Source organism: Emydura macquarii, unplaced genomic scaffold (assembly GCF_026122565.2).
Source record: "Emydura macquarii macquarii isolate MOO-44397 ecotype Brisbane River unplaced genomic scaffold, CSIRO-AGI_Emac_v2 contig_212, whole genome shotgun sequence".
Classification (NCBI taxonomy): Eukaryota; Metazoa; Chordata; order Testudines; family Chelidae; genus Emydura; species Emydura macquarii.
In genome coordinates this window covers 5,150,496-5,170,265 of record NW_027130349.1, presented here as the reverse complement: position 1 = coordinate 5,170,265, position 19,770 = coordinate 5,150,496, and the positions used below count along the sequence as shown (strand labels likewise).

General features: G+C 36.9%; 1 protein-coding gene across 5 annotated transcripts in view; it reads left to right on the top strand.

The window, feature by feature from the left end:
• Positions 1–19,426, top strand: part of RBBP8 (RB binding protein 8, endonuclease) — a 78,154-nt gene extending 58,728 nt beyond the window's left edge. For all 5 annotated transcript variants that reach the window (XM_067546755.1, XM_067546762.1, XM_067546738.1 and 2 more), the window contains 10 exons: positions 1,669–1,796; positions 2,929–3,817; positions 3,918–4,044; positions 5,148–5,239; positions 6,173–6,287; positions 7,136–7,306; positions 8,140–8,209; positions 10,359–10,455; positions 15,752–15,893; positions 18,776–19,426. In XM_067546755.1, coding sequence (XP_067402856.1) covers positions 1,669–1,796; positions 2,929–3,817; positions 3,918–4,044; positions 5,148–5,239; positions 6,173–6,287; positions 7,136–7,306; positions 8,140–8,209; positions 10,359–10,455; positions 15,752–15,893; positions 18,776–18,873 — 1,929 coding nt within the window. In that variant the 3' untranslated portion in view covers positions 18,874–19,426. The remainder of the gene's footprint in view (positions 1–1,668; positions 1,797–2,928; positions 3,818–3,917; positions 4,045–5,147; positions 5,240–6,172; positions 6,288–7,135; positions 7,307–8,139; positions 8,210–10,358; positions 10,456–15,751; positions 15,894–18,775) is intronic.
• Positions 19,427–19,770: the final 344 nt, after the last annotated feature.

Below are 19,770 nucleotides of genomic sequence, written 5' to 3'. Positions count from 1 at the left end.
AAATGGGTCTGTAGGTATCTCCAATGGGATTTCTGTCTGCCAAATGCACATTGAACAACCATTCTACATCTGCTAAGGGTGTAATTGAACCTTCTTTTGCCAGGGCCTCTGATATCCGAATACAGTTTCACAAGCCAAGGCCAACAGCGGCATGCAGAGTCCCCATGAATATTGATGGAGACATTAACTCCATTTATGACAGTGTCATTTGATGAGAATTGTCATAGTCTGTCTATGAATGTAGACGCCCGATGGGCAGAAAACCCTGGCATCATGAATTTTTCCGGTGCAGCTCACATTGACATTCATGAATTGGCCTCCCTGGCCAACAAGTGCTTGCATAATAATGAAGTACCCTTTGCAGTTTATGTACTTGTGTTCTTTGAGGAGGACAAACTTATGCGTCCCATCAATAGCTCCATCACAGCTTGGAAACACTGTTCTCTCAAAACCAGCACTTACTTTTGGAATATCTTTTATGCCCACCACACGCCTGATTGCCTCAGAAATTTCTGCCACCACTTTGCCCACAGTTGACTTTCCAACATCAAACAGGTTGACAACAGATGTACACTAGTCTGGGGTAGCCAGCTTCCAGATGATTATAACAACTCGCTTCTGGACCAGCATGGTTACCCTCATGCATGTGTCTGTATGCTTGAGAGTTGGGGCAAGTTGCTCACAAAGCTCCAAAAATATAGCTTCATGTGAAAATTCTGGACCCACTGCTGGTCATCCTAGGTTTGCAAGACAATGGGATCTCACTAGTCTGTGCATGTGGCCCTGCTCCAGAAGCACCAGTCTATGTACAGGTTATCAGCAGCTATACCAAGTGTCATGAGCAACATCAACCAGTTCATGTCTGTGTTCGTCTACTCCATCATTAGCTCTGTCAAGTGCCTTCAGTGGGTCAGAAAATGCCTGTTTCCTGAAACAGGAGTCAAAGTGCATATGAGAGAAGTTCTGCAAATGGCACCGCTTCTATGTTGCTAGCTTCAGTTGCTGGGAGTGTGCATATCCAAATGACTGTTTGGCAGATTGTGTTGATGGGCTGTTAAAACTTCCTGTAACGTGCAGGGTGGGTCATCAAGTTTTCCCACACTGCACCACAAAAAAAGGGCAAGAGTGATCACATTTCAGGAGAGTGCTGGGAAGTCTGGGATATGGTTGGTTAGATTTGGATCTGAATACTACAGTGTGGAAGCTGGAGCCCTGGGTTCAGGTTTAGGGTTGACAATCAGTGTTAGATACTCAAGCGATGGGTTCTCTATTCTAGGGTCCAATGACTCGAGTTCCACTAACCCATGGCTTACACTGAAGTGTAGACAAACCCTCAGATTCCACAGTGAAGAGGATAGTAAGAATCTGTATAGAATAGTGTTTTTCTCAGGAGAACAAAATTAAGAATCCTTTACTCATTGCATGCCTGAAATATGGTAGCTAACTGTGTCTTTAAAAGAGTTTTTAAATGGATTTTTAGGGCTTATTTAACAGCAATTTGTTAAAGCAGTATACTAGCTGGCTGGAAAAATTCAGCTACAACATTTTCAAAATTGAATAATTTAGTTTGAATGGGATTTGGGTGTTCTAATTTGCAAGTCTAATATTATAGATTTAGGTCTTTTCTACTCTTTCATACAAATGTACTTTCTTTTTACTACATTCAAGGAGTCCCAGAGCGTACTGAATGCTCTTAGAAGTAAAATTCCGATGACCCAGGTGCCCCAGAGTACACAGCAGGCAGATTCCAGAAAACAGCTAGCTCACGAATCATCAAGAAATGACGACAAGTTGGGGTGAGTTTCTTTTTAGTTTATAACAAACAAAAATGAATGGAGGTAAATTGGCTTATATCAAATTTTAGTTTTGATAGAATATGGCCTTTTACTTTCAAGTTAGGGCTGTGAAAAACCAACTAGTTTCAGTTTATGTGGGCTTCATGAATCTGACTAGGTGAGTGTTCTAAAAACCAAACAAAATGCCTTATGAATTAGAGAGATTTACAAAACCATTGATTTTTACTTCTCTCTTACCCAGATGGTATCAAATGTTTGAGGGGGAAGTATTCCAGGGCAATGAATCCCCACTTCTGAGATTTCCTTAGCTGTTGTGTGGTGCCTTCTGGGGCATCTTGAACCTCAGACTCTGGTAAGATAGAGGAGCAGCATCAGGAACTCACTTTTGCTGAAAAGACAGCCAGCTGGGCCATTCCCATTCATTTTTTTTAGAATGGCATTGGTGGGAGTGGCCATTTGGTGAGTGGGCTGGCTGCCACCTGAAGATCCCAAGAGGGAACCATTGACTGCCCTACAGATATTATTGAGGAGGTTATAGGTAACAGTCAGTTACTACAGTGATAGGGTTCATATAAGCATCTAGATAGGCCACTCTCCCAGACCTTCTCCACCTTCCACCCTTTAAATAGATTGAAAACCAAGGCCTGTTGAGCAGAGATATTTCTGTCAGGCTGACTCCTCTTCCAGATTTGAGAGAAGCCAGGGAGGACTCCATGTCAACTGAAACAAAATCAGATCTGTTTTTGCCTACTTTGGATCCTCTGTGATCATTGACCAGATCTCATATGCATACAAACAATATTAATTTCTCTTCTTTCTTTTGTATCCAAAAAGAAATACAGCCAGGAATAGTGTTTGTATTACAGCTTTCAGGATGGTAACACTTTTTGAGTACTAACTACTGAAATTGTAGACAATACTATATTAACATACTAAAGCCATTACAACCTTTTAATTTTTTATTCAGCTACTAGAGCACATGCTGGGAAGTATACATAATTTCCTTCTCAATTTATACAGTTGCTTCCTGACAATTGCTGAATAAAGCTCATATTTTAGGGGACTGAATTTAAAAAAAAAAATTATTTTCCCAGTGGCATAAGGAATGTCTTTCACCTCTCAATATGTTCAGACTTTCAGATCCATCTCAGAACACTCCACCAGATGTCGACTGGGATTCTCAAGTAGCTTCTCCTGTTTTTGGAGCATCTAACAACATGAAGAACAGCCTGAGTTCAAGTCTTTCCCCTTCTGTTTTAGAAACAGAACTGAAGTCCAATGCTAAAAATAATCCCTTCAATACTTTCAATTCTAGATCTCATAAAGTTAGATCAAAATCTGAAGATGTTGCTCTTGTTGCACCACTTAATCTTGGGACTGAAGTAAACTTTATCAGCCAGGCCTCAGCCAGTAGGCAGATGGTTGTGAAAAGGGATGCAAATGAGTCCATAACTTGTGTGATCAACACTTGCTCAGGTGAAGATGAGGTGATTAAGAATGACTTTCTCCTTTCACCCCACAAACAAGTGGCAGACAGATGTGCTAAAAGAAAGAAAACAGAAGATAAGCATGTGACTAGCTGTGAAAAAACATCTTTCAACAAAGAAAACTCTTTCCCTTTTCGAGCAGACATTCAACTTGTTAATGGAGATCATATAATTGATAAGCCTCTGGACCTGTCTGATCGTTTTTCTGCTATTCACTGTCAGGAAAAAAGCCCAGGAAGTCATGAGATCTGTAAAAATAGACTAAGACAGGTGATTCTGCATGATGTTTTTTCACAGCTGGTGAAACCCATTCCAAAGGGTTCTTCCTCCATCCATAATACTAACAATGGAAGCTATTTGTTAGGCAAAGAGTCACAAGAAGATCCCTATGTACAGGAGATAATTCTTCAGTCCCTTGGCAAAATGTGCCCAGATAAAAAAACTCAGATGCAAATAAAAGAAGAAATCTCTGCTTTCAAAATCCCACCATTGCCAAATACAGTGGAGACAGAATTCCTTTTTGATGACATGAAGGTATATTGCTTCGCTGCGGGAAATGTGTAATTTTATGTTTTTCCTTTCCAAATGCTGTGTTTAAAGTCTGGGAAATGTTAAAATTGTAGTATGTTGTTAGGTTGCCAGTGGCCATGAACCAACTAGAAAGAAAACTAGGACAGGACGTGGAGAGTGTGAGCCGGCATCTGTGCTTCAACCAAACCCTTGTAGAATAACAAAAAATAAACCACTGCAAAATGAACAAGGTAACACTTAACAAAAATGTTCTTTCTTTAGCCCATGCCTGTAGTTCAAAGGAGTGGAATGCTCACATTTTCATTCTTGTTCTCCTATTGTTATTGCCTTCTTCTAATCCTACTTCCAACTTCATTCCCTTTTACCTGCCACCTCTTATTTGAAGAATTACCTTTACATTAACTATCTCCATCTTCATTTGCCTCAAATCACTTTTGAAAACATACCCGTTTCATGAAGCATCAATAATGTCCCCATGCCATTTTCTGCTCCCTAGACAGTATTCATCCATGGCTTTAGATACAGCACTTTGCTGCAGTATATGAATATGTTGAAACAAAATAAGTTTGATGTTTTACTGTAACTGTCTCATATAACAACTTTTTATAGTTAGAAATTTAAAATTAATTATAACTGGCTATAAATCTTTCTTAATGTTGGTTTGCATTCATGTTGTCCTTTCTAAGAAATTCCTGTTCTTTTCTAGTGAGCTTACTTGGCAATGGAGAGCGTTACCACTAAATATCCCTATTTACAGGAATTATACTATCTATATTTTCACTTTTCTAATTGGGATCTCTGAATCACTGTCTCTCTTGATAACTGTTCACTCTCCAGCATTCTTTTGGAGCCAACTCTGAAACAAAAGAACTCAGACCAATAACTTAACCATTTGTTTAGTAGTATCTTTACTTCTCCGGTCATTATCAGTATTGAATAGATAGGGTGAGGTAAAACAGTTCAAGCTGACAGACTATGTAAAACTTTTTATTGCAATATTATCCTTATTTAAGATCACCATATTTATGTATGCCATACAAAAGAGAGAATGCATCATTATAGTAACAGTGTTTATAGTGAACATACTTAGTGAACATAGTGAACTATAGTGAATTCTTAAGAATTATTTTAAAATTCTTTATATCTGAACTAAATTATATCAAATTAGTGTACTTACTCTACACTATTTCAACCTTCTTATGAAAAAAATCGAGCCTACAAGAAGAACAAATAGCAGAAAAGAAAACAGACCTAAAGTTTGTCATTAGATGTTGTCACTAATTTGATTCTGATTTGTCTTTTTTCTCTTGCTTCCTGTATCCCCACCTCTAAGATAAACCATCCTTAGAAAACATGCAGTGGAGTGTAGATCCAGAAGCAGACCTTTCCCAATATAAAATGGATATTACGGTTATTGACACCAAGGTAAGCAGAAATTTGAGTCACACCCTCATATCCCTTAATAAATAATAATCCTGGCCTAATTAACTTTTTTTTAAAGAGTTAACTTGGTAGTAGGCTGCATATCTAAAACAAGGTTTAGAAAAAATTGAAAAATGCCAAGAGTAGACTTAAACATTACAAATGCATTTTTAAAACAAAACTTTTTTAAAACAAAAGCAGACCCTCAACTTCTCTCCCAAAGTTTTCCATTATAAAGTTAGTCCCACATTCTTCTGAGTGCTTTCCCTCTATCTGTGGAAAAGGGAACAGTCATTACTAAAATGTTTTGTTAAAAAATTGAAGAATGTTCTTAATTACAGAATTTGTCTTTTGTAAGTGTTCACTGTGAGCTCTATTGTAAGTAGACTTACAAGTCTTGACTTTATTGACTTTATTAACTTTATTTGGAGCATGTGACACTTGGTCAGTAAGGAAGCATGGCCTTGCTAAAGAGTTTTCCTGAATGGTAATTGTTTTTGTCATTCTTGCTTGTCTTAAAAGGTTGATTTGTTTGCAAATGTATTGATTCTTCGTGTAATTGCACGTGGCGTTTTGATGAATTGCTGTATATATCCATAAATACATTTTCCTTTAATAGAACTTTACAGAAGGAAACTGTAGAATGTGATCCCAGTGTGACTAATGATGTTCACCAGATAACCCCAGTTTCAAATCCAGTTTTATAATCTGGCAACAAGAAGTTTCTGTATCTCAGACATTATTCTCTGAAGACAACTGGGAAAAACGTCTTAATAGATTCTTAGTTCCAGTAGTGGGGAACTTGTCAAATTTCTTTGGGAAACTTGTCTGAATTGTCTCTGTAAATGAACTTCGGGTACCTGATGTGAGACTGAAATATGTCAATTAGTTGTAATTTTTAAGTGTGATTATCATTATTACGCTTCATTTATTCAGGAAGGCTCTCAATCAAGAGAAGGAGGAGAGACTGACATGGACTATACATATGTTAGTGAAAGCATGCTATTAAAAATGAAAACCCAAGAAGAGCAGAAAGGAGAAAGCAGTTCAAGTATGTATTTTTCTTCCCTTCATAAGAGAAATGGTTGATGATCCAGTATAGGCTGTTATGTAGCATTACTGTAGCATTGCAGTAACAACTATAAGTTTATCATAATGACTTGATCCATTTCCTGTTGAATGCAACAGAAGACTTTATATTGAGGTCAAATACTTAGATAGGGTTCATAGTTTATGCCTGAGATACTGCTTTCTTTCTACACTTCTATAACCAAATTAAATATACATCATATAGTACTTGTAGCCTAACCTGAAATAACATGCTAAATATTTAAGTACTATCTTGACCTAAAAAATACCCCATTATTGACCCTATCAGACTTACTTGTCTCATTTTTAATAAACTAAATATATAAAATGATAATGTGTTAATAAATATATATATATATATATATATATATAATTATTTCATATCATATATAAATCAATTTGGCTGTATTTAAAATAGCTAAATGGGATGGAGGTGGATTATCATTTACCAGTAAAGAATGCAGATACTTGTGCTTGCATAACTCCACAATAGCAGCTAACAAAAAAAAAACCTCCATTCATGCAGTGGTAAGGTTGAGGATTTATTATTGACACATCACTTTGCACATATACACTTCTATCAGTCAAGGTGTCTTTCTGAGGTAGGAAAGCGTAATCCATATTTAAAAGATGGAGAACAAGGCACACAAAAATGAAGTGAGTTGGCCAAGCTGTTGCAGCAAGCCAGTGACAGAGCTGGAAACTGTTCTTTTGACTCATGCTCAACCAAAAACATCTACAGAACATTGGTTTCTTGACTTCAATTGTTGAGAGACTGATTTGGATGTTCGTCTGATCATTTTTTAATAGAGGGAGCAAGAAAAATGAATGACAGCTTAGCAGAAATGTTTGATCGGACAGCATATGAAGAATATGAATCTTGTCCAGAAGATAATAGTCCTTCAGCATGTGATGAAAAAGAAAGTCCTCCTGAGGAAGAGGAGGAAAATGAGGAAGTGTCATCAGCAAGCAAACTAAGGGGTAAGTAGTACATGTGTTTTTCCTTTAATTATTGTGGTAATAATTAGATTAGTCAAACTAAAGGAGAATCTTCTTAATTAGGACACAATCCCACTAGAAACAGAAGTATGCCAATTAAGTGATTAGTCTGTTTATTAGAAACTCAAAGGAATTCATTCACTATTCCAGGATTTTAAGAGCATAGAGAGCCATTTGGAAACCACTGCAGTAAGTGACTCATTTAGCAATCATACAAAAGCAAGGAAGTATCACAGAAGTTAACATAGGAGCTATACAGTAGGATGTCTGTTCTAGGAAACACCGATTCTTGGTGTTAATGGGTTGATTTGGCTTGCAGTTACTAACTCAGTTTAATGTGTGTGTGAGGAGGGGGTTCCCAAACTCTTTCTAAGACTATTTGAATATTTTGCATCCTAGCAACTTCTTTCTCTTCTTTGAGCTGTCTTTTCCTTGCTCCTCCTCATTCCACTTTATATCTCCCACTACTTTCTCTTTACTTTTCATTTAAACACCATTTTAATCCTCTTGCTCACTCCATTGCATGCTTCTCTTACTGCAAATATATTGTATCTGTTACACCATCAGCTGTGAGGCATTTTATGAAGCCTGATCTCTGTGCTGTCATTCAGCATATTAGAGTTGTGAAATAGTAAAATAGAGAAATCTGTAGATGGTTTTGGTTCAGGTAGATAATGGTTAACTAAAATTTTATGGTAAATTTCTAAAATTGACATCATTGCAATTTATGCAGTATGTCTAGCTCAATCATTTTATGGTCATTTGGTCGAGGCTGTTCAATAACAGACTTATGGCATGTTTTTATTTATTTGCAGAGCATGAGGATAAACAAGATAAAACCAAGCAAAAAGCGTTTGTGGAGCCATATTTTAAAAGCGATGAGAGGTAATGCAACATTTTTTTCATTAATATAAGAAGTTTTGGTTTTGCCCTTTGTAGAAACTTATCCTTTCATAAAATAAAACCGCTAAATCATTCCATACAAAGAAGTTGAAGGTGTACAACTGGAAAATCTCTTGATGAATTCTGGGTAACCTTATGAAGAATGAAGATTAAGCGAAAAGAGAAATTACAGAACATTGGAAGAGAGGAATGCTTGTCACTTTTTGATAGAGAGAAGGAAGTGTTACTTTTACTAAAAACATGCTTCTGTAATATGTGATGTTTCTCCAAAACACACAATAGCTCAAGTTAGGTAGTGCCTAAGGGCCAGCTGAGAATGGACACAGGGTGGGGGATGGGGTATAACATACACAGAGAATAAACAATGTGATGGTAGCAAACATCAAGTATGTTCCATGACTTGCCTTTTTTGGAGGAGCTGGGAGAGTGGTACTTAGGAAGGAATTAGCTAAATGGAAGGAAAAGGGAAGGAGGAGAGCAAGGGGGACTGGGCAGGGGAAAAGAGGGTAAGGCGGGGCAGGTCTGAAGAGATGCTGAGGTGAAGAGACTGGAGGGCGGGCATGGTTGGAGTAAACGCAATCTGCACAAAGAAGAGAAAGTCAGAGAACTTCCTACAGTTTTGAGTGGAATGTCCAAAGATGAAAAAGGTTCCTGTTTTGGCTGTTCCTGTTCCCACTAGCTGGAGTCTCTAGCTGGCTCCTATCTGCAGTTTTCCTTCAAGGCCAGATAAGATACTGATTTCTTTTAAGTGATTTTTCAGCATCTCAATCTTTTTTTATCAAGCTTTTTGAAATTCCTGTGGACATTAAATAAGGAACATTCAACAGACCACTGTATATCTTAGTGCTTTTTTCCATTCATCTCCTGTTTTCATCATAACCTATTAGTCTTCATTTCATAATCCCATTAAGCACTCGATTTACTGTCTGTCTCACACATCTATTCTATACCCAGCTTGTTTTCACTTTGCAAAGGAAAGAGACTAGTCTCAGCATTGTGTCTTGCTAAAAAGAAAATGCAAAGTTGAAAATACCTTCAGCAATGATGTTGCTAGCATTATATGTGCTTGGGTCCAGTATACTTTTCCCCTGTTAATGGTCATAGCAGGAACTTTTGTAGTGGGACCAAAATAAATATGCTGCAAAAGTTTATGCTTCTCCCAATTTAGAGGCAATAATCATTTTAATAAACAGTATAAACAATAATAGAACAATACACAATATAAAAGCCGTAGATCTGAGCTTATCAGGAGTTAAGTTTTCCTTATGGCCGATCCTTAGAAAAACAATAGCATCCAGAGTAAGACGGCACACATTCTAGTCACATAACCAGAGAGGATATCCAGCATACAAGCAGCTTAAAAATTGAGACATAATCCCAAAAACTATTGTAGTCTTGACTGCCAAAGCATTAAAGTCAGTCTTCTCTGTTGGATTAAGATGGTGCCATTTTTGTTTTATGGAGCCAATTAATAAATCCCATATAGTTGGAGCAAGCAGGTAAAAACATCATAGCACTTGTGAAGCATTTACTAAAAACATTGGAACCTTAAATTGAGCAGGCCATGAGTTAATACAGCTCAAGATTTTTAAGTAGAGATGAGATGTTCAGCAGTTCCTCTTCCATGGAGAGGCATAGATACACATAAGACAACTTAATACTGCAACTTCTTTTGGCTACAAACTATGTTCAGATGTGAAGGATAGCCTTTTAAATGCCAGTTGTCAGGAAGTTGAGGGTCTTTCAGATAAACTGTTAGATTGTCCCAGTGAAGTCCTATTATTTCCTTGCTGCTGTCTGCTTCATTGTGTTAATAAACACCATAAATTCCCAAGACAGAAATACCTTATCAAGTGAAAACCTAGGCTATTTCTACTCTGTACTACAGTACAGACTATGGGGGGTGAATCACAGAACGCACCAGAATGTTGCCCTTTAACTACCCCATGCGGATGCTGCTGTTACAAACTAAAAGGTACCTGGTTTATGTCAACATAGTCTTGTTTGAAAGAATTGAGTGGTGCAGTTAGAGCACAACATTTTGGTGCACTTGGCAATTAACACACACCCGTAGTCTGCTCTGTAAGATAATGTAGACTTGACCCTGATGACTTTTCTCTTTGCTTTTCAGAAAGAACTCTGTGTTAGGTTTTCCTCATATTGAGGTAGTTCGGAAGAGAGAAGAGAGAAGAAAATTGCTGGGCCATACCTGTAAGGAATGTGAAATAGTAAGTAAAGCTCTAAGTTTTGGTCAGTCTTGAATTCTTTTAACTTGGTTGGTGCCAGAGGCCTGAAATGCTTTTCAAATTAAATACACAGAAGCGTGGGTATTGGTAAATCATGTAACTAAGCAGTCAATTGTACTAAAGTTGTTGGTCCAGGCAGGTCTCCATGATAAAAATTAGGTACTGCAGCACTGGAAGATAATTAGATAAAACAATATCTTGGAATGATAGCATTGGCATTACTTATGTATCTTTCCTGTATCTGCTAAAACCCTGGTATCAGTGAGGCCTCAATTAACAAAAATAAACAAACTAGCCAATGGTTGATCACCAGTAACTCAGCAAGAGATTGATAGTGCTACTTCTGCTAAAGCTGAGAGATCCAGAATTGGGTCCAAAATAGAATTGTAGTGTTAAGCTGCACTTCATGTTTTGTTTTTCTTCTTGAATATATATTCAGGACCAAATATTCAAACAAAAGTGCACCTTCACATGGGTATATATATACAAAAGCATACAAAACTTGCCTGGCAAAACTGCTAATACATTTATAAACCAGATTGAAAATTTAGTCCACAGCAACTGCTTGTAGTCATTTTGAAAATAATGTATGTTTTTCAGTACTGACTGTTATAGTATAGTTTTGCGTATTGACTGTCAAAGCAGCCATCTGACTCTTGGTGGTGTCTGGTTCATATCTGCAGTGTCCAAAACGTATGGGTGTGATGTTGTGTAACTCACCAGTTTATTAGACTAAGCAACAAGTTTATGAGGTGTTTAATGAAAGGCAGTGCTCTCCAAACTGGGGGGACCACTAAAGGGGCACGGAGGAACGTTCAGGGGGATGTGCAGCAGGGCCCAGGTCAGCCCCTCGAGGGGGCAGGGAGGAAGCACCAAGCTTCCAGGCCAAATCCACCCCCAGTTCCACTTCACCCCAACCTGGCTCTGTCCCAGTCCAGCTCTGCCCTCATTCCCTCTCCGCCCCCAGACCAACTCTGCCTCTAGCCCCAGCTCCCCCCATCCCCAGTTCTTGCCACACCCCTCCCCCCCACCCGGCTCTGCTTTTCACCCAAGTTCCACTGCTGAGGGAGCCTTAGCTGTGCAGTAATGGAGTGGGGGCATGGACAGTTCCATTAATGGTAAGGGGCGGAGAGGACAAGGTGACTGGAAATGTTTGTGCACCTCTGATGTAAGGGGTAAAGAAAAAAGTTGTAAAGACATTTTTACATTTCTTTTTCTCCCTTTCAAGTAATTGAAATGCTTTCAGACACATTATATATGTTATCCTTATTTTATGTTTTATTTGGTCTTTAACATACTTTTCAATCTGCTGGAGTTATTGAACTACAATCTCATATTTCAAAACATGCCTGAGGTATAGATTAATGAGCTAATAAAAGAGTCCCTGTTGAGTTTTATTGCTTAATTTCCACTCTTATTTAGAACCAATATTTTTCTTAACATCCCATTCTGTCCACCAGATAGCTAAATTTCTTCATCTGAGTAATGTGGCTTATTAGTATGTTCTTGAACAAAACAAGTTAATGAAAAATCCCTTTGATAAAACTTCCACTAAAGTGCTGCTTCAATGCAAATAGTTTTATTTACAGCTGACTAAAAGTAAATTCTCTGTTCCAAAATATGTGAAATCTACAGGTTTGAATGAAAACAGGGCATTTAAAAAAAAAAAAAGTAACTATTCTATTTCTTGTGCCCAGAGCCATGCCTTAACAATTTTAATTTCCTGTCTCTGCATGCTACAGGACTTTTCCTCCCAATGAACCCAGTTCTCATTATATTTTGGCAAGTAATATCATGGAAACATTTGTAGACTTTATTTTGGAATATGCAAGTGTTAGAATTCTGTATTTATTCTAATTATTTTTGAGGAAAAATGTCTTTAGTGTAAACCATCCAAGATCAGTGTCTTCACAAAATTGTATGGAATGCTCGGCAATATCATTGCACTAAAATAACTGGATTTGAAACAATTCTTAACTGAAGATACCACTTGGTTAGTTGTCTGCATAGCTCTGCATACTTTGGTCCATTCACAGTTCCAAAGGAGAATCAATATTTAAAACAGTCCTCATTAGATAAGAAGCCACTTCCATATCCGTTTCCGGCACCTAACACTATGTGTTAACATCAGATTTTGGCTCTCAGCTTCACTCCGTATGTAGATATTTGCAAGAGCTATTCCAACAAGACTGCACCCAAACAGAATTTTTGCAAATTAGTGGTAACGCCCTATTATATTTTTCCCTGATGACACTGCATTCTCAGTCATGATGACTTTATACACAATTTTTAATTAAAATACATGTTTTCTATTTGAAATGGCATCCTTAATAGGACACTGATTACTTGTTTCTACTTTTTTCCTGTCCTTTATCTGTAATATCAGTTTAGAAGCAAAAAACACTTCTCTCAATTTTTTCTTTTGCTGTTTGGCAAACATTCTCCCCTGTCCCTGGTGTTTCTAATGAAACTAAAATTAAAAGCCTTACTTTTTGGTTCTTGCAAAATGATGACAATTCAGTTTGTTACTGTTCATTATTTGTTTTATAATTTCCCCAGAAAAAAGTACTGTAGCTTTTACACTGTTTTAATCCCAGTTCACTGCATTCCCCATGAATTCAAACAATTTAGTAGTTTAGGCCTAAAATTTGTTTTACAACAAAACTGATGGAGAAAAATACTGGGTTTTTAATATGTTTTAAAATTCATAATAAACTGTTTTAGGACAGTACACCTATTTCTAATGATCCTTAAGTAATATTCTTGGTTGATGTGGATTTTCTTTCTGAACAGACACTGTATGATATCTCTTGTTAATTTAGATGATCTGCTTTAAAAAAAAAAAAAGTCCTGATATTTTTCCTAACATTGACCACTAAAAGCTGACTTTGTACAAAACAATCAGTACCTGTTTGCTGTTCTGCTTTTCATCAGCCTATATATAATCTCAAACACATATTGCTAAAATTGTTTTGGGGATTTGTGTGGTATGGAAGAAATTTTAATCTAGCTTTCTAAGCATAATACTGTAGTTTCGTTAGTATGTTCACCTGTTTTCCAAATGGAAATGAACAATGTCTAATTTACATACTGTTACACCAGTTAACAAAACCAGTTTTATAGGACATACAGGGCTTCTGCCATCTTTCCATCTCATGGCTGGCTGTAAAGGGGAGGGGTAAACATTTTTACATCAGTTGAGCAATAAATACACACAAGTAGATTCCTGATGTTTCTCTCTTGGCAGACTTTCTACCAAAATCTCTGTTCAAAGCAGTAAGTAATTTTAAATTAATCACATCTGTGTATCTAGTTCTTCTGTCTAACCTGCAAACAGGAGTCTTCCAGAATAGAGAGTGGGTACTCTGACAATCTTGGTACAACCCATTAAAAGCCTGAATCTCTTTAAAACTTCTTTGATGACCTGGAAAGCCTGCATGCCATCTGATGAGAATCATGTACTAACTGACATTTAGAACAGATTTTGTTCCACTGTCAGATCGATGCTGGATAACACCAACTCAGCCTTTTATATCGGTAGCAGATATTTTTAGAAAAAAGTACCTCAGTCTCAGGCAGGTCTACCCTTCCCCCATACTATAGAAACAGTACAATCGAACCAGTCCCCTTATTCATCTTACTGTATTTTGTCTCATTAATACCTCTCTCTCAGTGCTGTGGTTGTGTTGCTGTCCACACCACCAACACTACTGACACCCTTCCTTTTTTGGTTTTCGACCGTTTTATGTTTCCCCACCAAACACTGAGATACTTAGTTGGCTAGTGTTCTTTAACATTTCCAGCATACAGACCTTGTGTGGCATCTTATTATTACTAGTGGAAGATGGGGGAAAAAACAAAACTTTGGGGCACCCCATTAATAAAAGCAATTCTTTATTGGATGAGCATTCCATTTCTTTCCTGCCACTTACTCCAGATTACTTTCTGCCTGGTTGGACTAAGATTTTAATGTGATTTTAGTCTCTTCTGGTCATAACATTGTAGTATTTTGGCAGAATTACTTTAGCTTTTTTGATGATATCCAACTATAAAAGTTTGGATAGCACAAGACTGTTGGATTGCCAGTTGAATTAAATCATATATTCAGCCTTGGGAAGGACAGTGCTGGATGCATAAATATTGCAGTATTCTATAATGTCTAAATTGCAGACTGGCCCGAGTAGGAGCCTCTGGACAGAATCCTGGTCTGTAAAACTAGAAGACTGCAAGAAGGATGAAACTTATTCCTTTTCATGATGTACACTGGAGACACTCTAATAAATGACTGGGCCGTGTAAATCAGGCTCTTCGTTTTAAAAAGTTATTTTTTAACTATTGTATTACTCGGGGTATACTGGAATATGTTATGTTCTTTTTGAAGTTAGCAACGTTGCACTTATGTCAATGAAGGCAGAATTTGGCTCAGTATATATAGGGCAGATTTTCACCCTGATTGAAGTCTTTTGAGCTGCTCACGCAGCATGGAGGGAATAGAGACTCACCGTAACTTTCCTGAATGGGATTCTCCCAGTGAGTGGGGAAGTTCCTAGCTGACATAGAATCAGTTGCTATGCCTCTCTCGCTGCCACCCCCTGCACAGCTGCTGGGGAGGGGAGATGAGGAAACCAGATTGCTGTATACTCCAGATTAGGAATAATAGTCAGTTGGCATAGGTTAGACCAGCTCCTTATTACTCCTGTGTCATGTGTTTGGATATTAAATGAGGGATCCTTGTGGCTTACCCCTTCTCTGTTGTAATAACCTTAAGCTACACACAGCATAAAATCTGGCCCATGGTCTTTTTGTGTTTCATTTATACCTGAAAACTCAGAATATAACTACTTTTACTGGTTAACTTTGATTCCTCTATTGATCTCAGATATTCCTATCTGTTTTAGGCCCCATTTCATGCTTAACTTTACACATGAGACCAGTTCATAGGACTATTCACAAGTAGTTACACATATGCATGAGTATTTGTATTGGTGCCTTATTTTGTTCCATATTACAATGTATAAAAGTAACACAGTTATAAGTTCAGGGTGCATTTTTAAAGTTATAGTAATGAAGATGAAAATGTAATAAGTCAAGTTTAACAAACTAACATTTGAGGTCATGGACATGCAAACCTCTATCTGTACTTTTGGCCTCACCAATGTGTACGTTTTTAAGTACAATGATCATTAGTGACAGTGTGATACAAGTAATGTAATTGCCTCTTATACATCATTGTTAATTTTTTAGGACCTATTACATATTCTCCAATTTCTGTTTTTAGTATTATGCAGACATTCCAGAAGAGGAGAGAGAAAAGAAGCTAGCTGCTTGTTCAAGACATCGATTCCGCTACATTCCTCCTAGTACACCAGAAAACTTCTGGGAGGTTGGATTTCCTTCAACTCAAACGTGTGTGGAAAGAGGTGAGTGCATAAAATTATTGTATTGGAAAGTTTGTATGTTTTTGTTTTAAAATTTGGTGCTGAGAGAACTGAAGTATTAAAAACACTAAGATGCTCATTTCATTATAAAGCCTTCCCTAGACAGTTCTGTCAAATTCCATTTGACCACCAGCTACTAAGTGCCTGAGTAAGTGTTGCGTTTTGTTCAGTGGCTCCTGGGATATTGGGAATGGGGAATGTGAAAAGAATTCCTAAGAACTCGGATAGAGTGGGAGGATATGGGAAAAATTCCTACAGAACTAAACTAAGATCATATTTATTTCTAACCTAAAGCTAGATATGAACTGCATTTTCAGAGGTGAAAATCTGGTTCATTGTTGTACTTAAGGCCTCAGATAACAAGATGAATTGATTGGTCTTCATAGCTCCTTTAGGTACCACAGTGAATGGGGATGATAAATGGCTGCATTGTGGACCGTTATATGTGGTTGCCTTCTGAACACTGTGGTTTGTTCTTTCTTATGCAGATATCCTGGTTTATTGCAAAAACACAAACTGCTCTTTAGACTTTTTTTTTTTTTACACAGAAGATTATTCTTTCTTTATATAAATAGCTTTTCAGAAGCCATTAGGTTGTCACAAGAACCTGAGTTACTAACACATGGATCTACTGTTTGAATTAAAAATGTGTGCTTTTTTTTTTTTTTTTTTTAAATTGTGCTGTTTTAGAGTTATGGTGCTTCAAAATATTTCACATTTCAAATGCTTTTCTAGTAAGCTCTAGCCTTAAAACCAGATTTTGCAGACAGCTAGCCTTTACAGAGGATCCAACTACTTATGATATTTTGGGTGGGAAACATTAAAGTAGTTGAGAGACTTTTTTGAAAAGATGATCATGTGCTGGAGTTTTCACTTTGATTATACCAAACACTACCACCATTTCCTTGAGTAGGGTAATGGTTTTAAAACATGTACATTTGGTGGTTGCACATATATCTTCAAAGGGACTGAAATTCTGAATTAAGAGCCCCAATAATTTCTGAACTCTTTGTTCTATAGTAATTAGATAATATACATTCTTAATTTTGATAAATTTAATAAATTATAATTATAGGGTTATGCAGAGCTATCTGTTCTCCAAGTTTTTAAGGTGGATCGCAGGAAAACTTGGCCATGGACATTCATTGAATCCCTATCTTTTCCAAGTAGAATGTTAGCCAATATGTATTATGCATACTGCACATCACATTAATATGTATTACACATTATATCATGTATGAACATTGGGTAGTTCATGCTAAGCTGTACCAATGTCAATTGTATTAGGCTTTTCTCAGAGTTCTGTTCACTCATGCAAAAGTATATCCCATAACACTTTACAACAGCACAACTCCATTCTTGGCACAGGCAAATACAAAGCCTGTCAGAGACAAGATGGGTGAATAGTGTGTTCTGATACAGTTACTAGGCCATGGAGGCACCTCCTGGTGCCTGGAATGTAGTTTCCAACACAAAGATAAGGAAGGTACAGGATAATACAGAAAAACAAGACAAAAAACTGGTGCAGACTAGAGGGCTGAATCTTGAATGTCGTACAGAGAGTCTTTAGCCTGTAAACAACTGTAGTATAAATATAGGTAGTCATAAATGCATTCATTTAAAGTAGACCTTCTGAATGCTGCAAGACTGATTGCTTCCTGAAAGGAGTGGTATGTATGTCTTGTTTTTGTATTGTACTGGTCTGTCTTTGACTAATTAACTGACTAAGCTTTGCTTGAATATTTTCAATACCAAACCACAAGTGTAGTCAAGTGACTGGCTATATCCAATCAAAAAGTGCTATGGGATCTTCAACACTCTCTCAGAAGAAGATGGGGTTTTGATATGTAAGGTCTTATGCAATAAACGGTCAAACAATGAACAGTGGTGCTAATTAAGCTACTTAAAAGGGTAAAGGACTAAGTCAATCTCACAGAAATTTGAACCTGCAGTTCTAAGGAATTTCAAACTTTAGGCTCAGACCAATGATCCTATTAGTGGTCATAAGTTACTGCTGCATTTTCATAGTGGAACACTATATATAAGGTGATATTTGCAATTATTGTACAAAAACAAAATGCCCTTATATAAATTGGTGGTACGTTATGGTTATTCCTTGGCAATTCCTTCCAGTGATTTTGTATTTTTTTAATTGTGGGTCACACAAAGTATTTCATTAGCCTCAAAGAAGAAATCTACCAGTAAACTTGATTTTAATGAAATAAATACCTGTGAACAGAGCAAAGTTGACCAACATGAAGGCTGAAGTCCTATACTTATCCACAGAAAAATACACAGAGACATCAGCTTTTTATTAGAGGCCTGTGTTATGTTAAGTATGGTATATGTGTCCAGGGAAGTTGTATTGGGTGCAGTTTATAAATTAGAATGTGGAGACTATTTACAGGAACAGATTTCTTGTGTTAAATAACTCAGATGTTGCAGTATTTCTATATATCTTACAGAAATAACTTATTAAAGTAAAATATAAAAGCTTCTGTTAGGGAGGAAAGTGAAATGTGTAATGAGTTTTAAAATAGTTGAACATTTGACAGCCTGATTTCTCAGTAGTCCTTCAGTATATTCAATCTGTATTAGCTACTAGGAAACTACTGTAAAGTAATATAACTAAATATTTTAATTTTTAATGGATACTGTTTTTCACTGGCTGAGGGCATTCTGAATGTTCCCTGGCAAGTTCAGACTAGTTTCCGAAAAAGAAAAAATACTTTACACAAAAATCTTTGTGGTAAGCAAAACTTAGTGATCTGTTAAATGCATATTACTTTTCCTTTTATACGATACCATCTCTCAGCCAGATTATTGTGAAATCTTTACCCTGATTTTATTTTTATTCTTTTAAGGCTATATTAAAGAGGATCTTGCACCCTCTCACCGTCCAAAAAGAAGACAGCCTTACAATGTGATGTTTTCTCCAAAAGGCAAAGAGCAGAAGACATAAATGATGGGGAAACAAAACACATAAATGTGGGGAATATCTTTCCTGTCATTAGATATTTATAGTTAATATAAACTTGAAATAAAAATACTGTGGGTTTTTTTCCAAAGTGATAAATCATTTCATTAGGTATGTAAATCATTTCCCTCTTAGAAAGTTCATTTACAAATCTGAAGTATATATCAGGAAACACTACTATTTAATGTATGTTTGTTTCATTTTGTGTTAATATGTTTTGTCTTGATTTTGCACCTTTAAGACAGTGGGTCTTAAGACTGCTCCTGTTTCCTCCCGTCGAAGTCAATGGCTAAATGTCCATTGGCCCATATCCAAACTTTAAGTAAGGTGGATGTGATTTCTTTGAACTCAGTGGAGTTGTACCTGCTCATTCTAGGCCTAAATGTTGCTTATAAACTTCAGTGGGAGCAGGACTGGACCTGATGGGGTGGCTTCCATTTTGCACTGGATAACTTAGAGGATTTATCGCCTTCCCTTTTTTTTGTAATAATTGTGATATATCTAATTGTAATAAACAAAAAAGAGTAGTATTTATTAATGATTTCACCACCTCAAAACTATTTCTCTGGCAGCGATCCCCAGTCATAATTTCTTGTCCCACTGATGCATACCAAAATGGTTCGTTCTTCCTCACAATGTCAGTAGTTTAAGTTAGAATCTTAAAATTTTTGCTCTAGCTTATCATGTATGGCTGTCTTTTTAAATTTTAATTGTGTCATCTGAAATCTTTCCTTCACAGGACCCAAAGTTATAGTATGCCCCATATCGCTAGGGATGTCTGAATTGAGGACAGAGGGTCAATACCATTTGGAATTTATTGTGCCCAGATTTTTCCAAAAGATCTTCAGCACTAGACTGAGTGGTCTCTTATGATATGTATTC